Raw genomic sequence first — 20688 nt, forward strand, 5'->3', positions numbered from 1 at the left:
CTGTTGAGTGATTTGATTTGGGCTTACGTTAGGTTTGTGGCATTATGTGTGGTGGTGATTTTGTTTAGGCTAGCATGTAAGCATGTATTACTTGAACATGTTTTACTTATTGTTAAAGAAGAAGTACCCTTAGACCATGATCAGAGAGATCCTCACAAACCTTTGTAGAATTAAGTTTATAAGAAATGATGGACACAGGAATTGATTGATGTAAAATATTTAGCAGTAATAGCATTTACCTTGAAAAATAGTTAATTCATATGTTTTAAATTTGTAATTTAGCATTCAAGAAAAAGATGAGAAGTTGAAGACAGTGGAAGAATTACTTGAAACTGGACTTATTCAGGTGGCCACAAAAGAGGAGGAACTGAATGTAAAGCATTTTATAGATTTGTTTTTCTTATGGGGTAGTTAGTGAACGTGAAGGAGATTTACTATAATTTTATATTTTCCCCATAGCTTTTGAAACTTCATATTAGTTATCCACATTTTATGAATATATCTTTTTTCATGAAATGTAACATTTTATTAGGAATACCAAAATGTGTAGTTGATTGTAGCATTCACTGTCTTAATGAAATAGATACTGTTTTTATGGTTTATATATGCTTCCTTTCTTCCACCCTTGCCCAAATTATAACCAAATGATAACTAGCAGACTTCATAAGTTCATGAGGTAGTATTGGAAGCCAGGGAAAGGAGAATCTACAGTAGTGTTTTGTGATTATCATTAGCCTTAACTGACTTGACTCCTTCTTTCTGGAAGAAATGTTAAAAAGATGTATCTGAGTTTAGGGGGAGAAATGACTTGATAAGTGGTATACAACATGCTGTTAAAGTGGTGGAAACATAAGCAGAAATACTTGTGGGCATAAATGAATTAAAGATCCATTTGGCTATCTCTAGAAGTTAGAGAATTATAGACATGAGTGACAAGGAGATTTCTGGACCTTCTAGAGATGGAAAGAAGCAGCTAAAGAAAAATGAGAAGGTAGGGTATTTTGAAGATAGCTAATTTTTTAGAAAGTAAAAGTGTGTTGTGCTTATGTGTCTTTGTAAAAGGCAATAAGAACAGAAAATTCATCTCTGACGAAAGAAGTTCAAGACTTAAAGGCTAAGCAAAATGATCAGGTAGTGTATTCAGTAGATCTTACAACTGTTCTCTTTTAAAACAATGTTCTCTTTTAAACAATGGACAAACCTGTTTTGTTCAAATAGAGCAGATCTGTTGTTAATTCCTCCCTTTACCAGTGTGGAATTGTCAAGAGTTTTCATCTGAATGATTAGGGACTTAATTAACAGTACTAGAAGCTACATTTCATTGAATGCTGACCTGTACACCAGACACTGGGTAGAGTCCTCTAGATAGGATGTCATTGCTGCTTACTACGGCAATAAAAGGTTTTGCGTATACAAGTATAATGCAAGACTGACTCTAAGTAGCAGTAGAAGAAGCTCTCTGAAATTGGGCAGTTTCCTAGTTATTTGTTCTTTTCATGTGGTTAGAATTATTAATTGAATAATTGTAACTTGTTATCTATTGATTTTTCTTAACTGTAAATACCCTTAAAGCTACTTACTTTCAGAGTGCTTTTCATTTTCATTATTATGACATTTAAAAAAAATCTAGAAAGAATTAATTCCTGGGTTTACTTTTCTCATTTGGATTTTGGTATAGTGGAAAATTTAAGGATAATATACTTTTCTGTTTCTGAATTCATTTATATTTTGAGCAGATTACTAAGTAGGATGCCCTCCTATTTCCAGGTTTCTTTTGCATCTCTAGTTGAAGAACTGAAGAAAGTGTAAGTAATGACCTTTTTAAACTGGTCTTTCTCTTTTGGTCCATTTTCTTAGTGCTCGTGAATCTTGTTTTATTGTGCAATTGAGACAGTTGATGTATGTTAATAGTTTAACCTTCCACTCTAGAATTTTTTGCTGGTGGATTAAGAGAATTTAGCTGTGCTTCCTTAGGGTAGTGTGGTTGCTAAAACATCTATTTCTATAATCGATTCCATTTATTTTCTGAACTTATGGCATCAAATTATTAATTTTCTCTTTTTGCAGTAAGAACAGGTTATACTGGATAGAGAGATCATATACCGTCTTGAGGTGTCTATGAGTTTGATGCCATTATTGTGTAGAAGTTCTGCCACTGCTTTCAGAACTCTGGAAGCCAATATTGTTGAGAGGAACTTGATTGTCCCTAGTGTTCTTCAGGGTATTCTTAACATCCTCTGCACTTTCAGAGCATGTCACCTGCTTCTCTTTGTGTGCATAGGCTTTAGCCATCTGGTATATCCTGATTAATTCTCATTTAGAAAGACTTAAGTATTTTTTTTTTCCTTCTTATCTGCAAGATACATTGCTATCTTACTTAAAATGGGAAGAGTTGATTTGGATGGCACTATTCATGATTTGGTTCTGTTATGTCTTGGTGGATCTTGATATTTCTATTAAAGTTTAATACTGCATTTCTTCATCTAAGGATCCATGAAAAGGATGGAAAGATCAAGTCTGTGGAAGAGCTTCTGGAAGCAGAAGTTCTCAAAGTTGCTAATAAGGAGAAAACTATTCAGGTATTGAGAAAGAGAAAATTGTGTGTTTGTATTTTTGTTTATCAACTTAGTGAATATCATTTAATTTCATGTGTTTGTCTGTACATTGCATTTTATGTCAATTTCTATGTTTCCATTGTCCAATCTTGTCTGTTTTGTCATTGTCAAGGATTTGAAACAGGAAATAGAGGCTCTAAAAGAAGAAATAGGAAATATCCAGCTTGAAAAGGCTCAACAGGTAAACATCCCAGAGCCATAGCATGACAGATTTATTAGTGTATGTGTATTTATGAGCTATTTGGTTTTTTTCTTGTTACTCAGAAAAAAACTTTCAGTAGTGTGCTGTAAGTATTTTGGGTTATGTGCTTTTTATTTATTTTTTGCCTGATTTGAGAAAGTGTTCTTGATATCAATGTATTTTTTAACTCTTAAAGATTCTTTTCTAGAAGTTTTGTGTATTAATGTTTCATTTTAGTTTGCCAACTTAAATACAAAACAGTTTGGTAAATCTTTTTAACCTTTTTGTTTTTTTTAAATTGCATGGATCAAAATGTTTTGTTATAGAATATTGCTCAACCTTTGCCTGTAGAACCAAGTAAAACTTCATTGGGGGATTTCAGAGGTAGCTGGGATTACCGGACATATAGGGTGTGGGTGAATTTAATCTGATAAAGCTTCATTGAAAAAATGGTGAGATTGTGTGGATGAGATGATTCATCCAACAATTATTCAACGATATTTCCTGAGTTCCTCCTACTTGTGAAAACACTATGTTAGTGATTGAAGATAATGTGTTGAACAAAACAGGGTATGATGAAAATATCACAGTTCTCTAATATAGATTGAGAGATTAGGAAAGTCTTTTGAGGAACTGACATCTAAGCCAAAATCTGAAAGGACAGTGAAGAGAGTGAGGGATAAAATGTAGTATTGAACTACTGTGTATGATGAGAAAAGCAGGACAAAGTAGAGTACTGTTGAGTAGTTGTCCTTGAAGAGCTCTGATACGGTAGGGAGGTGTATGTACAGTTATTACTCTATAATTTTCACGACTTGAGAATTAACACATTATTCAGACTTACTGTTCATATTTTTATTTTGTTACTCTTACTGTCATTGGAAACCAGAGAAGGCAAAATCAAAACACATCTCATTTTGGCATGAATAATTCAGCTAGGATTTTTTTTTTAATGTTTATTTATTGTGAGAGAGAGAGAAGTGTGCACGTGTGCGCACCTATGAATGGGGGAAGGGCAGAGAGGGTGGAGGAGAAAGAGAGAATCCCAAGTAGGCTCTGTGCTGACAGTGCAGAGGCAGGGATTGATTGCACAAACCGGGAGATCATGACCTGAGCCAAAATCAAGAGTTGGATGCTTAATGGACTGAGCCACCCAGCTGTCCCTCAGCTAGGATCTTTGTAATTTAAAGTCTACACCTTTTAAAGCTTATCTTAAGGCTTAAGGTAAATTGAAAGGATTATAAACTGCTTTTTTTCTGAAAGGTTTTTTCTTTGTATTTCAGTTGTCTATCACCTCTCAAATTCAGGAGCTTCAGAACTTGTAAGTACCATTTCTTTCATTTTCCTTTAATATCTCTTTTCCACAAGTTAAATACAAGTATATGCAAGTCAAATACAAATCAAATGCAATTATAATGAAAATCATAACTTCTTTTTAATTTCAAGTAATATTTTTAGGAATATGAAGTAATATCTCAAAAAGCTCTCATGGTCTTAAGTTTTCCATTGGGATTTAACTTACAGACTTTATGATGGGAATGGGGATAGTGTGGAAAGTCTTATTTTTCATAATTTATAATCCGAATATGACCTCAAACTGAGATGTTGCTTTTTGCCTATTTTAATAGCCACTGTGAAACTGGCTATATAATTCATAGCCAGACCAGTGATGATAAGCTGTCTAAATTCACTGGTATTGGCCTAAACAGAATGTTATGGGATGAGAGTAGGGCTACTCTAATTTATTCAAGATCTGGATCTGCAGTGATAGATGGAATTTCTTTCTTTAATTGTCCTATACTTCTTAACTTATTATCTGCAAAATCACGTTGGCCTGTATACTTAAAATATTTATTTTTTAGTTTATTTTGTATCAGCCTGGGCTGTAAATACAACCTAAAATCTTTTACAGTCTCCACTTTTGTTTGTATAGTCCTATAACATTTTCACTGATGCTTCTTATTAACTTATTGTCAGATTAAAAGGAAAGGAGGAACAGATGAATACCATGAAGATTGTTTTAGAAGAGAAGGAGAAAGACATAGCCAATAGAGCTAAATGGTTGCAGGTGAGAAGTCAAAAACAAAAATACACACTTTTTTTTATACCTGAATGTCAATTCAGTTCATACCAATTCTTTTTCAGGATCTTCAAGAAGAAAATGAATCTTTAAAAGCTCATGTTCAGGAGATAGCACAACATAACTTGAAAGAGGTATAGTATAAACAGATTACTAGCATATTACATAAGAAATGATAAATCTCTTTTTTACTGTACTAGAAAATAAATTGAGTTTCCTTGTCATAAAAATTGGTTTATCATAATTTTGTTGTTGATAGAATAAATTAAATTTTATCTTTGTTAGGTCTTTCTGCCTGATTTGTCAACCTAAGTTTAAAAGTATTACCTATCCTTACTTTTTCACTCATACTTCAGTATCTGTTTAGTTGTTATATTAATCTGTAATCCTTTAAGAGGTGGATATTAAAAACTGAGTTAAAGTTCATTCTGTTTTATAAACAGCCTAATTTTAACATTTAATTACATTTTTATTTTATTGGTGAGTGATTATGTGTAGTGTGTGTGTGTGTGTGTGTGTGTGTGTGTGTGTGTGTATGTATTGGTAGTACCTGATCTTTTAATGTTAGAATTAAAAATGTGAATCTGTTTCTTAGGCATGTTCTGCATCACGATTTGAAGAACTTGAGACGGTGTAAGTAAAATTTTAGCCAGCATTTTAAAAGAGGAACTTCTCATAATTTTCCAGAAAGCACTTATTCAAGTGCTTTCTGGAAAAAAACTCATATTGAGTTTCTTTTAAATCATTTTTTGTTAAATTAGGAATTATGGCCCAGAGGCAAAAAAAAAAAAGGGGTGGGGGGCAGTCTCTGTTTGGCATAATAAAAAAGAGGCCTTTTAAGTGCTTTCAGATACCTGGAGACTTTATTCTTTCCAAGCCCTTCAAATCCATTTTCTGATACCTTCTTTCTGCTAATATAGACTGGTTTTATTTAAAGTCTTTTTTTTTTTAAACAAAGTATGCAATTATTCTAAAGACAGGTTAAATTTATTTCAAATTGAAATCATTGTATTTGAAAGTATAACAGCTCTGAATCAACCAGAAGATAATCTTAGTTACAGCCTTGATGAAGATGATTGAATCTTTCTAGAAAAGTAACTTGCTTATTGAAGAGAATATTATCTGTTGTCCTATCAGTTATGCTGTGCTGAATACTAAAAATATTAAATCTGATCACCAGTCTTTATAGATGTTTATACTAGAAAATTTTTACCTTATAAAGTCTTCTTTTAAGCTAAATCAGTCTACAGTGGTAAGAAAGATATCTGGACTTCATCTTTTTGGCACACTATAAAATTAACAGATTTTGCTTTGATGTGATGCTGTCAGTCTTTATTGATATTTAAGAAGAGGCCCTTTGAAAATGTGTCTTTAAAAGTAAGGTATTGAGGATATTAGGTCATTGTCTTTTTGAAGACAAAGGAGATGTCTCCTCTTGACACTAAAATTCTTTTTTTTTTTTTATTTAAAAAAAAATTTTTTTTTTTAACGTTTATTTATTTTTGAGACAGAGAGAGACAGAGCATGAACAGGGGAGGGGCAGAGAGAGAGGGAGACACAGAATCTGAAACAGGCTCCAGGCTCTGAGCTGTCGGCACAGAGCCCGACGCGGGGCTCGAACTCACGGACCGTGAGATCATGACCTGAGCCGAAGTCGGACACTCAACTGACCGAGCCACCCAGGCGCCCCGACACTAAAATTCTTATATGTGTAACATAATTGTTTATCTTGGAGGCCTTGTGTAACTGTTAAGGTGCTTTGTTCATTTGCTAATAGAAAGCTTGGAGACACATTTGGGGTCCATTTGTAATAGGTATTTAGGTCATTAAAGAATGTGTTTTTAGATTTATTGCTACATCATATTTTTCTTTTTTTAATTAATAGAATTTGGTTGGGGGGGAGCAATTTTAGGTTTACAGAAAAAACTGAAAGTACAGAGTTCCTGTATACCCCCTACCCCCGCTCAATTTCTGTTATTTATTCTTGCAGTAGTGTGGTATGTTTGTTAGAATTGGTAAACCAGTGTTGACATACTGTTATTAACTAAAGTCTGTAGTTTCCCTTAGGGTGTTGTACATTCTGTGGGTTCTGAGGAATGTATAATGACCTGTATCTATCATTACAGTATCATACAAAATAGTTTCACTTTCCTAAAAATCTCCTGGCTCTACCTGTTCATCCCTTCCTTCCTCTAACCTCCATCCCCAATCTTTGGCTACCACTGATCTCCATAATTACCGTCTCCATAATTTTGCCTTTTCCAGAATGTCATATAGTTGGAATCATACAGAATGTAGCCTTTCAGAATAGCTTCTTTCACTTAGCAGTATGTATTTAAGTTTTGCTGGGGTTCCCCCCCCCGCCCCGACTTTTAATCCTGTTCTTCATGTGTTCTCTTTTGTCATTTTTCATGTAGACTTATAAACATCTTGAAATTATTTTTACTTTCTACATTACGGTGGGACAAAAATAACGTTCATTTCAACAAATAATTGAGAGTCTGTTACAGGCCCTCTGGCACTGGGAATACTGAAATGGCCAAGATGGGTTCCTGCCCTGAGGAAATAAACAGACCATTTTAATAGCATTAAGTGCTATTCTAGAGGTTTGTTGCATAGGGTGACAAGGGCAATTGGGATTCACTTGAGCTAGATAGAGTAAGATTTATGCCTATACTGGCTAAGGGAGAACCAGATTAAATTATACGTAGCATCTCTTCACAAAGGCTTGGGCATATTGTAAATTCCCAGGTCAACTAATTATGGCTTTATGTTTTTTATTTTAGATTTTTCTCTTAGATAAAGCCATACTTAAGAAATGTTAACTATGAAATAAAGTTTAGCAGTTTTATGATGTACTTTGAGTTGAGCGATTCTGGGAATAATATCTTTTAAAACAAATTTATAAGTTGGTATAATATGGGGCGAAAGAGCTGTTAGGCATTGTTTCTGCTATCATTTTTTTTTTATAGATGATATAGAAGTCTGTCCTTTTTTATGTGTATAACTGAATCAGATCTTTGTAAAAATTCTAGGTTGAAAGAAAAGGAAAATGAAATGAAGAGAATAGAAACTGTACTAAAAGAGAGAGAGAGTGATCTTTCTAGCAGAACAAAGCTGTTACAGGTGAATATATTTAATTAAAATTAATTATTTTGTGATTTGTCTTTGCATGTTTTAAACAATTTTAACTACACAAAAAATAGGATAGAGACTCTTTCCTCCCAGGCAGATACTGGGTCTCATTCCTAAGAAAACTATCAATTATTTGTATATCTTTTGAGAAAGTGCCCATGCATAAAATATGTGTGTAGGTGTGTACTTTTTTTTTTAATTTTTTTTTTTTTTAATTTTTTAACCTTTATTTATTTTTGAGACAGAGGGAGACAGAGCATGAATGGGGGAGGGTCAGAGAGAGGGAGACACAGAATCTGAAACAGGCTCCAGGCTCTGAGCTGTCAGCACAGAGCCTGACGCAGGGCTCGAACTCACGGACTGTGAGATCGTGACCTGAGCTGAAGTCGGACGCTTAACTGACTGAGCCACCCAGGCGCCCCTGTACTTGTTTTTTAAACACACTGTTTAACCATGCACACATTTGTATTTGGCTTTTCTCCCTCAATTATTAATGTTTTTGATATCTTTCCACATAAGCACGTTTCTGTCTTCAACTTTCTTTTAAATGTTTATTTTTGAGAGAGAGAGTACGAGTTGGGGAGGGGGAGAGAGAGGAGGGTACAGAGGATACGGAGCTGTCTCCATGCTGCCTGCAGAGAGCCCAGAGTGGGGCTGGAACTTGCCAACTGTGAAGTCATAACCTGAGTGGAAATTGGCCGCTTAACTGACTGAGCCACCCAGGTGCCCCTCTGGCTTCAACTTCTAATGGTTTCATGGTGTTCTCTTGTATCATCTGTCCTCATTTATATAACCAATCCTGATTTACAGATGCCTGGATTATTTAGAGTTGTGTTTCCTGTTACAACAGTGAATATCCTTAAACACACATTTTTAATACTTTTGCCTGTATTTTAAAATTCCAGGAAGTGAATTTTGGGGTCAAAGGTTTATGCGGTTTCTTTTTTCTTTTTGAAAGAGGTAGATAAAATTGAAAACCCGTATCTCTTCATCTTGTGGCTAATATTGAACATACTTACAGAACATTGATTTGAAATGATAGCAAATTGCAGATGGCTGCATTGTCCCAACTGCTCTTGCTCACATTTCATGCTCCAAGTGTTGGTTCGGTTAAATTCTCTCTCTCTCCCAAGTGGATTCATTTTTAATTTTGTTAGATAATGCTAAGTCGCCCTCCAAAAGTGGTTTTTACAAGTTTACACCAATAGAGGGCCATTTCCTTTTCATCTTCTCCCAACATTGACAGAGATGAAAACATTTGATACTCTGCTAGAAAGATAGTGGGATTATTTTAATTTGTATTTGATTGTGAGAGAGGGGGTAAGTACTCTTCATTTGTCTATTAATTGGCCTTCAGTTTTTCTTACATTTTTCCTCTAGATTGACTTTTTCTTATTAATTTATAATATTTTTTTATATAATAAGGGAAATTATTAGCCTTTTGTCATATGAGAAGTGATTTGTTTTTTTAAGTTTTTCTTTTTATTTAATAGTTATTTCTCCTCCTTTTTGGAATTTTAAAACTTTTATGTGTTCAAATATAAGTAATTTCCTGAGTGTTAAGTCTTGGAATGAAAAATATTTTCATGTGTTTCGATATGTTTATAATTTACTTTTTTGTTTGATGTCTTACGTATATGTAATTTATTTAAGTTATGAGAGTAACATTTCAACCTTGAAAAAAATGCTAGCCACATTATTAAATAATCCATTATTATTTTACTGCAGTGGTTCTGCCCGCCAGGGGACATTTAGCAATATCTAGAGACTTTTTGGTTGTCACAGCGGTGGAGAGCTGCTACTGCATACAGTGAATGGAGGCCATGGATACTGCTAAACCTCCTACAGTGTACAGGACAGTCCTATCAGCAGAGAAATAGCCAGCCCAAAATGTTACTAGAACTTGCCCTACTGATCTGAAATGTCACCCCATACTAAATTCTTATAGGTATTTAGATCTGTTTCTGGATCCTGTTTTCTTCCAGTGAGACTGCCCACTCCCAGATTGGTACTGAATAATTTAATTATTCTCATCTTATACTGTGTTTTAATATAGGGCTTATTACTTTTAATATTCTCACTTGAAAAAAATTATTACTATTTTAGAATTTTCCTGGCTTGTATGGTATGTTTCAAAAGTTTATATGGAAAATAAAATCTCTGCACAGGTATTCATGTTAAAATTTTTTTTTTAAACAGGAAGTACAGGATGAAAACAAATTGTACAAATCTGAAATCGAGCAGCTTAAGCAACAGAACTACCAACAGGTAGGTACTGTTAGGTGGCTTGCCTTTCATTTATGTGGTGAAAAGTTACATAATTCAGACTGTCTATAAGTATTCTTACCATTATGCCTTTTTATTGACAATAAAGTATGTTGGTTTATTTATCAAATTTCTTTAAAAAATTTTGCTATGTCATATCCAAAATAATATATAATTTATAAAGCATACACAAATAATGTTACTATCTATATTCCAGCTCTGTTATATATGTGTGTGTGTATGTTTTCAGATCCTCCAGAATGCTTTTCTTAGCAAGCCCATTAAAATCCTATCATAGTTAAATGTAGGTGTATACCATTTTCCCTTTCCCTTCAGTAAAAATATGAGTAATTGGAGAGAAAGTAGAAAATGTGTAATATTATCCGTAATAGTTTACCACTATTTAAAATACTTTTTCAAGGCGTAATTCTTCTTGGTAAAAATAAAATGGAAATACGTTTTTTTTTAAAGATGTTACCAATATATCCTTTCAATTATTTTCTGACTGTATATAAACTAGAAAGTATTATGAAGGGCAAAAGAATTTGTCCCTCTCAGCAAGGAGATTATAGTATAGTAGTTTAGTATGAAAGGTTATAATCTTCAAGGTATATAAATACTGTATGTTGTGTACTTTTGCATGTTACGTAAAATTAACTTTCTGTTACATGCAAGCTAACTTTTCTTAGTTTTTCTTTTAACTTCACTTATGTTATTTGGACTTTTGGAAGCTTAATATAGTCAATATGAATTGTATAGTAGGAAAATTTAATGTGTTAACTCAGTGCTTTGCACATGCTAGGAAGTTGATAAATACTTGTTAAGTAAAGAATTTAAGTATGTAGTGACAATGATTTGATTTAGTACTCAGTACATTTTTAAAATGTATACATATTTTTATTAAAATTACTTGGTGACAGGCATACAGAATATATAGTATTTTTACCTTTGTTGTCTTAATTTATATCTGAGAAGAGTTTAATTTTTTGTGGCCTTCTAGAAAGCTTTACTTTGAAATAATATTTAACTCTTTTAACAGGCCTCATCTTTTCCTCCACATGAAGAACTATTAAAAGTGTAAGTAATAATTTTGATTCACAGTTGGGGAAGTGGTAATTGTTTTTATGTGCTAAACAGTTCTCAGATAAGCAATTTAACTATAAATGGCACCTAATTTTTCTAATTCTATTTAGATTTCTTGCACCTGCAGGTCACTAGAGTTTAGCTGTGCCCTTGGCTGAACTGATGTACCTTTTTATGGTGTTTAGAGTTTAGTTGAGGGAGATTTTGAGGTTTTTAGGCATTCAGAAAACATCTGAATAAAGTTAAATTGTATTTTCAAAGCTTTACTTATTTACCTTACATTATCTCAGTTATCTTCTGATATCATTGTGGAATTGGATGATGCAAATTTAAGTTTCTGCTTCCGCATTTTATTTTAAAAAATTTTTTAAATGTTTATTTTTGAGGGGGGGGGCGGGGGACAGAGGATCCGAAGTGAGCTTCATGCTGACAGCAGAGAGCCCAGTGTGGGGCTTGAACTCACAAACTGTGAGGTCATGATCTGAGCAGAAGTTGGACCCTTAACCAACTGAATCACCCAGGCACCCCACTGCTTCTGCATTTAAAAAAAAAATTTCATCATCTTTATGGTTGCTATCTTTTAAGGGGACTTTTTATGCTGAAGCACTTCTCTTTCATTGTTGGCTGGTATTTTTCTCTCAGAGGGTACATTTAAGGTTATTTTGGCTAACTTGGTATGTTTGAACATGCTAGATGTTGACCACATTAAGTGTTGTTCCATCTTGAATCATTTACAGGGTTGTTGGCTTACTGGTTTAGAATTATTTACTGGTGAATTAAGTCTGGAGTTTGACTATTTATAGCAAAGTCAGCAAACTTTTGCTGTAAATGGCATGTAGTGAATATTTTAGTCTTTGTGGGCCACAGAGTTCTGCTTTGTATTTTTTTTTTTTTTTTTTTATTCTTTAAAAACGTAAAATCAGCTCTTGGCTAGAGGGCCAAAGAAGGTCTGTGGTTTGGGCCCAGAGCCCTAATTTGCCAACCCCTTGTATAGAGCCTTATTCTTAAGGAAGAGCTATTTGTAATTTGACTTTATATCCAAGCTGCTCTCAACTGTAACAGAATTGAATTGGGAATCTTTGCCATTGCTTTCTGCATTTCTGGGAATTAACTAATGCATTAGAACTAGAAAAACCTGAATCCTGATAATGTTATGAAAATGATGACACTTACCTTACATTAATATCACACTTTTGTTGTGGGTTAGCCATTTAAAGAAAGTCATAACTGATTTCATTGCCTTTTGGAAAAAATATTTAAGGGAATGCTTGTACATCAGTTTTCACTCTTCTGAAAATAGCCATTTCTCTGCCATAGATAAAAATAGAAACAACTTTAACTGCAGCAGTTCATATATTCATAAACTATTTCTTCAGGGGATGATTTCTCTTTAGCACAAATATCAGCATGTCATATTGTAAAAGTCATTTTTGAAAATAAGAATGCATCAGGAATAGGTTTTCCATGGTGACAATTAATAGTTAAGTTTAAAAGAGTTTACCTGTTAATACATTCTGCAAAGCATTGTCTGCTTGCTGTTTTTATTTTGTAGTAGTAAATACCATGTTCACTGCCTAAAATGTTGCTATGTGTATTCATGTTTTGGTTTAGAATTTCAGAAAGAGAGCAAGAAATAACTGGTCTTCAGAATGAGTTAGATTCTTTGAAGGAGGCTGTTGAACACCAGAGGAAGAAAAACAATGTAAGCAAATCTTGTCAGAATAAAACTTTCCTTTTTATTATTTCACTGAAATACCATGATTCAGAATTTTTTTAATTTACTTTTAATGTAGATTTTTTCTTAATCTTTGTGCTGTTTTGTGTGTACCTTATTTGGGAGGATTATTAATCATTTTATTAGAGAACATATTTTAATAAATAAATGAAATGACTAATTTGTATATTTCTGATTATAATTTTAAGTATTGAAACTATATTACAGCTTCAGATTTTAATTTTTTTATTAAAATGCAATTGACTTTTGGTTGAACTTTTATTTGAAAAAATTCTTTCATCTCAATATTTTAAAATCCATTGTATTTTTTTAAAATTTGACTAGGCTAGCCTTTTTGTAAACTGAAAGTAAGCCAGTATTGAAACTCAATATTTTCAGTAATTATGTCTTTCGGAGCCTTCTGGAACCTCCCTTTTTTTAACTGAGAGGTGGTTCAAATTTTGGTAACGAAGCATGTTAGAGGCCTCAGAACCTGAATACATTTACAGTATAGTGGAAGAGGATAGTGCCCTAAGAAATACAAATCTTAATACTTTTACTGAATAGACAGTGATTTAGGTGATTCTTAAAAAATTCTGACCAGAAGGTGATACCTGTAAATCCAACCATTTCTTGCTAGAGAAGGAATTTTTGCACACAAAAGTATGCTTGCTAAGACTTGAGCAAGGTTAAAAATGTTCCTGAAATCTCTAAGGGGATATTGATGGGAAATTGATATGTGTTTTCCAATGGAAGTTTAATTTTTCAAAGTCTGCATTAATTTGTTAATTTAACATTAGTTGACATGTACTTGCACCCCAGAGTTTGTCAAAATTAGGTATGTGAATTGCCCTTTGTGTGTCTGTGTAACATTACTAACAGCATTGCTTGGCCACAAAACCAATATATTTGAATTTGCCAATATATTGTTAACATCTTAACTGTGTTTTATCGTCCGGATTCTGAGGCAGGGAGGACGTAGTAATACCAGTGTAACGCAGCAGCATCGCTGCAGGCATGGAAGTGTGTGAGAAGTGCCCGGACACTGGAGGCCAGCAGATTGCGGCGTCAGTCCATTCCCGCTCAGCCACTTCACTGGCTGTGTACACTTGGCCAAATTTCTGAAATGACCCCAGCTGTGGTTTCCCCATCTATAAAATGTTATGAGGATTAATGAGAATTTACATGAAGCACCAAGTTCAGTGTTGGGCACATAAGTAAGCATTCAGTAAATGGTGATTATTGGCTTTTTGTTTTTAATGTTTAGATTTCTCAATCTGAAGAAAGACTGAAATATAGCAGATTGTACGTACTTCTATTTGCTAATGAAATGCTGTTAAAATAGATCTTTCAGAGCTCAGTTTCCAATGACTTCTGTTTCTCTTCCAAGAGAATGTGGTTTTATAGCTTTCTAGCCTCCCCATTTTCAGCCTCGATCAGGTAGCTCATACACTCATGTCAGGTTGCTTTGTGGCATACACGTGTGCAAGTGCAGTGACTATGTTATTCTTAGGTAGACTCAACATGCGTTAATTTGATAAAACCTATTTAGAGGGGAAAGTTATGCCACAGTGGAAAGTCCGAGTGATAATGGGCCTCGTTTAAAAGCCACAATGTAAATCTTTTTGCAATACTTGTGTATTTTCTGTCCTTAATCCCCTAATATTTGATGTACCTGAAATCATTTTTATCTTGGTTTGTGTGTTTACTTTTGAATGCTTTCTTCTTTGTCACACATGCATAGTAATTACTCTACAGCTGGCATATTTGGTGTGTATACTAAAACATGGGAAGTGGGCATCTTTATTTTCTCATTCAGACTTCTAAACATTGCTTTTTATTTTTTTGCTAATATACATATTTCCCATTGAAATAATTTTGCAGTAACCAGCATTTAAATGCAGTGCAAAATACTGATGAAGTAAAAAGCAAAAATCTTTCAATAATGGATAAACTGAAATCATTCTTTCTAAAAATGATTAGGACCTTCGGGAGAAAAACTGGGAAGCAATGGAAGCATTGGCATCAACTGAAAAAATGCTGCAGGACAAAGTGAACAAGACTTCCAAGGTTGTAATGCTAACTCCTAGAAACAATCCACCGAACAGAGAAAATCTGCAGCTTGTCTTAAAATCAGACTAAAGCATTTAATTTTACTGCAATTTAAATATAAAATCTCCTTATCCACATTATCATCTCTGTCATCTCTGCTTTTTTTCATCTATTCTTCAAAGCTTTAATTTTGGGCATGTGGTTTGTTGTGATTACCTGATTGTTTGAGCTTTGGTGATTACTGCTTTAAGCTGTAGAGTCTCAGGAGACCTATGCTACCCATGTAAGCCCTTGTCACTGTATGCCTCGGGGGATGGTTAAGAGCCTCGGGAAAAACCCTGACCCCCTCAAAATCTAACCGAATTAAACACATTTGAATACATAGGTGTACATGAAATCTGCTGGGTTCTTTGGGGCACACCAAGAGGACTCACACAGGGTAGAAAATGATCAAAGTGTTAAGTACAGGGAAGCGATCAATTCTGGCTGGGTTGTTCCTTAGAGGAGATGAAATTAAAATTAAACTTAAGGTTTTGAAGTGGCTGGACAGTAATGAGGCATGTGTTATGTATAGTGTGGAATATTAATAGAAGGGATTATTCTCCTGACTGGAGTATGTAAAGTACTCCTGAAACATACAGCTCCCTCTGTCTTCACAATGGTAAAGGATATTCTTCCTGAGTTTAAGTTGTTGGATGGTTTGGAAGATTCTAATGAAATGTAATGGAGAAGAGTTGTTTTTAATGATTGAGACAAATGTGCCAGTTTAGTCAGGCATTTTGAAAGTTCCTACCAAGAATAAATGTGGAACAGGAGTATTGAAATTTGTACATGGGCTAATAAAGTTAATTATGTGATTCAGCTCATCATTCTGGAAGTATTTTGTGGACTGAGGGAATCTTTTATTTTTCCTGTAGTGTAATAGATTTGTATTTCTATACCTACTCACCTGGGCTTAATTTTCACAAAACCTAAATTTGAGATAACTGGCAGACACTGGGACTAGAGAAATCTAGGCCAGGGAAAAGAATGATCTAGGCCAGGTAGGACTTTTTTTTTTTTTTTTTGAGCGTAGTTGCAGTCAGTTCCATTAGCAGTGGGGGCGGGGGGGGGGGAGGGGGGGTAGTTTCTCTTTACTTTCTTTTTCACTGTTAACACCTGCCTTTTAGCTTCTATTTTGTTAATGAGACTGGGTTTCTGGGAAGTGCTAATTACTTATTATGCCATTCCTCAAGAAATTATGGGCCACTGTCATAGGCATTCTTGTATATTGTTTACAAAAGAGAACTAGAATTTATCCATGTTTCATCCTGTGATTGGTGAGGAGTATAAAACTTTACCCTTGTTTCAAACTTATCACCAAGTGCATGATGTTTTCTTACATAGCCAGTGTTCCTACAGAGAATAGAAATTGCAGTCTTCCTCTATTTTAATGGAATTTAGACTGTTTTTCAGGTAGCCTAGGTGTAAAGTGATGTTGATTGACTCAGAACCACAAGTTAGGTTGGAGGAGAAAGAAGTATGTACAAGAATTCCTTTAGTGTTTTAGATGATACAAATAAGTAATAATCTTACCTAAAATGTAGGAGAGGATGGTATACTACTTTTTCAGGTTTATCTTTAAATTAGTAAGTATTCTTGAGGAGCTACTATCAATGATAAGTTCACATGAAAGATACTTCGTATATATTACATTTAGATAAAGATAGCAATTTTCAACATAAGATCTTTTCTAGGCATTAAAGTAGAATGGAGATTGCTATCCACAACCAAACTACTGTATCAAATGAAAACTTTTTAGCAAAATTAGTACAAATCAAAAGTAACTTCTCATTTTTTTTGCCTCTTGTTATAAGTTTGACACTTGTTTCTTTTACTTAGATTCTTTTTACCTTGGAAAGCTTTCTAAAAAGTGCCTCTTTTCCTATTTTTCTTCGGTGATCGTTCTACCACTTCTGTGGTCAGATGATAAAAATGACCTCTTAATTGTGAATTAATTCTGAATCAGCGGTTAATTTTCTTTGAATGAATGTATCTTATGCAGTTAGATGGGTGTATTTCTGAAAAATAGTGAACTTTATCGAATCATTGAAAATACTCCATTAAAGCATCTAGTAAAGCCCTGCCACTAATCTTGAGTAAAGTTTTTTTTATGTCTGCAGAGAATATGATTAATCTCTAGTTTTTATTGTGTAATTTTAGATTTTCATGTTAGATTTTCTAAATTGGTGCATATGCCTCTTAAATCAGTACTGGATTTCAAAGGTCGCATTTAGATGTTGGAAAGATAGGGTTGAGATGTTGTTAGCTTGCTTGCCTTCTTGTCACCTCAGCTTCATAAATGTTTTTTCTTGGCTTGGTTTAGGTGTGCATTTTTATAGATGTCATTTTTTTAAAAATCTGGTAGAGGTAGTTTGATTATTAGAGTTTTATTTTGCTTGTGATCAAGTTGTTACCCTAATTTTGACAAACCATGGTTTTGAGTTAATAATTGATACCCATTGTACTTGGTTTTAAAATCACCAAATTTAGACATGCATTTGTAATACCTTTAAATTTACAGCTGACAGAGTCCCTACAAGTGTCAGAATTAGTTTTCTTGATGCTTGGTATTAGTGAATTAATTGCCATGAGTTTTTCCTCTTTCCTCTTTTTCCCATATGTACCACCCATCAAATTTTGACAGCCTTTTTTTTCTTTGTTTAGCATAAGTAACTTCACTTGACCTTGAAGCTGGAAATGTGAGATTTGCCATTTTAATCCCATCATTATAGTCCATCAGTAGTGCATTTTTTTTTGTAGAGAGATTTGCTAGACCATAAGCCTCAGTGTTGCTCAGATGCATATTTTTTGCATATAGTTTAAATTTTAGCTATAGGAAGTGTTTTTTTTGTTGTTTTTTATAACATGTAGTTTAAAGTTTTAGCTATAGGAAGTGTATTTTTTGTTTTCTTATTTTTGTTCCTATTTTTTGAATTGAGGGGCAAATCACTTGATTTCTAATGGCAAGGGAATTATCAGATATTGCCTTGGCTTGATTAATATAAGACATGGTTATTTAGGATGCTTTAGAGATTTTGCAGATTTTTTCTTACAGAAGCATTTTAATATTTTCAGAAGAGAACTTTTAACTTATACCAGTATTAAGATGAATTTTTAAAATACTGTGACTTTTTTCTCCCTTAGAACTTAAAAGACTGTAACTTTTTTTTTTTTTTAATTCTATAATCTTGTAAGTTTGATTTGGTTCATCTTCTGCTTTAGGAAAGACAACAACATGTGGAAGCTGTTGAATTAGAAGCTAAAGAAGTTCTCAAAAAATTATTTCCAAAGGTGTCTGTTCCTCCTAATTTGGTAAGATTGATTTTTATTTCTTTGCACATGTCATCTTTATCATTATTCAAGGAAGTTGTAATGAGCATTCTGCACTTGGTTCACAAGTACATCTATTCCTTAATCTTTTCCATTTTTAACTTAGGGTGCTTTTGAGTAGGTAAGATAAATAACTTGGTTCAAAACTCATTTCTCTTTATACAACTGATACTTTTGTTGTATGCTACAAAATTTACGTAATATATTATTTAGAGGATCATAAGCATATTTGGGAAAGAAAAATTTCTTAATGTTTACTAAATCAGTAATGTTTTTAATTTTTTTTTTTTTTCAACGTTTATTTATTTTTGGGACAGAGAGAGACAGAGCATGAACGGGGGAGGGGCAGAGAGAGAGGGAGACACAGAATCGGAAACAGGCTCCAGGCTCTGAGCCATCAGCCCAGAGCCTGACGCGGGGCTCGAACTCACGGACCGCGAGATCGTGACCTGGCTGAGGTCGGATGCTTAACCGACTGCGCCACCCAGGCGCCCCATCAGTAATGTTTTTAATGGCTTTTTTCAAAATAGAGCTTAATTTTAAATGATTGCTTCTTAGTTTTAGGAGCACTTTATTTTCTAATTAAATGTGTTTAATACTTTGAGGCTTTTTTTTCTTTTCAAAAGTCAACATCTGTTAACTTCTTTAAGCAAAAGGCTTGAAGGTAGTACAGAACAGCTTGCTTTACTTGAGGTTAAATGAGAAAAGTTGCTTTGATTCACAGAATTATTACAGTGAATATTTGAGGCAGAGAAAGTGAGTGTGCACGTAGTTTTGTAAAATGGTGTTGTAGGTCTTTTTTTAAAAATTTTAATGGAAAATTGTATACACACTGAAAAGGAGAATAGCATAATGAGCCTGATGTACCCCCTTCCATACATCAATACACAGTCTTGTTTTACCTCCTTTCCTGTACTTTCTAGATTATTTTGAAAGAAATCAAACATCAGAGCATTTCATCAATAGCTATTTTAGTATGTATTTCTAAAAGATAAGGATTCCTTTAAAAAAATTACATGAAAAAAATCTTTAATTTCATACATTTTGTCAATACATTTCTCCATTTGTTATATAAATTTTTAATTTTAATGAAATAACCACTTACTTTAGTTTTTTTTTTTTTTTTTTAATGTTTATTTATTGTTGAGAGAGAGAGACAGACCAAGCATGAGCTGAGGAGGGACAGAGAGAGAGGGAGACACAGAACCGAAGCAGGCTTCAGACTCTGAGCTGTCAGCACAGAGCCCACCGCAGGGCTTAAACTCAGGAACCATGAGATCATGACCTGAGCTGAAGTCGGACACTAAACCAACTGAGCCACCCAGGCGCCCCACCACTTACTTTAGTTTGTTTTAATCAGGATCTTAAGTAAGGTCAATATGTAATTGGTTTAAGATGTCTCTTAGATTTTTTTTTTTTTTTAATTCCATGGATCCCCTCCTAAATGTCAGCAACACCCCTTCTCTCTGTCTTTTTTTAAACCTAATGGTTTCATATGAAGTTTCCTAGTCTGGATTTAGCTGACTCCACCCTTGTAGTGTCAGTGTGTTCTCTGTCCTTTGTATATCTCATAAATTGCTGGTCCATAGAGGCCTGATTAGATTCAGATTCAATACTTTGGACGTAGGATGGAGTAGGGCAATATTTCATGGGCAGTGTTGTGCACTTCTGTCATGAGGTCTATAAATGTCTGCTTGTCTTTCTTTGGCCCTTTGGAACTTATTTAGGCTGGCTATCCAATCCTTTTGACATAGCAGTGCTATGTCAACATTTTCTACCTCAAACTTGGAATCAACTGTTTCTCCAAGGAACTCTTGGCTCTTTCTGTGGGCACTAAGTGTGGTATAAATAAACTTAACGGCCTGTTCTATGTGTAGTTTGAGTTTAGCTCTTGTTCTCAGATTATATCTACATACAGTCTAAGTTGAACTTGTACGAGAAGCAACAATTCTTTTGTTTCCTTTGTAACTGTTGAGGATACATTCAGGTTTGGTCAGTTTAGTAGATCTCTACCACTGTGGGTTTAACTGATGAGATAACTTGCACTGGATAGGCAAATGGACACATTGTCAGTTCTAGTGCTGGTCTTAACTTTGAACCTAGAAGAAGGGGTTGTTATTCATCTATTTTATATTTTTTCTTTTGTGGCCATAATGTGTTTTTAATTCTTTATTCCCACTTTAATTTTATT

General features: G+C 34.0%; 1 protein-coding gene across 9 annotated transcripts in view; it reads left to right on the forward strand.

The window, feature by feature from the left end:
* KTN1 (kinectin 1) overlaps positions 1–20688 on the forward strand; it is a 108608-nt gene that overhangs the window by 70494 nt on the left and 17426 nt on the right. For 2 of the 9 annotated variants that reach the window (XM_027065773.2, XM_027065777.2), the window contains exons 20-34: positions 283–373; positions 1063–1131; positions 1768–1805; positions 2489–2579; positions 2728–2796; positions 4080–4117; positions 4774–4864; positions 4942–5010; positions 5472–5509; positions 7912–8002; positions 10211–10279; positions 11316–11353; positions 12971–13061; positions 15057–15143; positions 18390–18479. In XM_027065773.2, the coding sequence (XP_026921574.1) occupies positions 283–373; positions 1063–1131; positions 1768–1805; positions 2489–2579; positions 2728–2796; positions 4080–4117; positions 4774–4864; positions 4942–5010; positions 5472–5509; positions 7912–8002; positions 10211–10279; positions 11316–11353; positions 12971–13061; positions 15057–15143; positions 18390–18479 (1060 nt within the window). The remainder of the gene's footprint in view (positions 1–282; positions 374–1062; positions 1132–1767; positions 1806–2488; positions 2580–2727; positions 2797–4079; positions 4118–4773; positions 4865–4941; positions 5011–5471; positions 5510–7911; positions 8003–10210; positions 10280–11315; positions 11354–12970; positions 13062–15056; positions 15144–18389; positions 18480–20688) is intronic. The other 7 variants (XM_027065778.2, XM_027065780.2, XM_027065776.2 and 4 more) reach the window with 4 other exon arrangements.

The sequence above is a fragment of the Acinonyx jubatus genome, chromosome B3 (assembly GCF_027475565.1).
Source record: "Acinonyx jubatus isolate Ajub_Pintada_27869175 chromosome B3, VMU_Ajub_asm_v1.0, whole genome shotgun sequence".
Classification (NCBI taxonomy): domain Eukaryota; kingdom Metazoa; phylum Chordata; class Mammalia; order Carnivora; family Felidae; genus Acinonyx; species Acinonyx jubatus.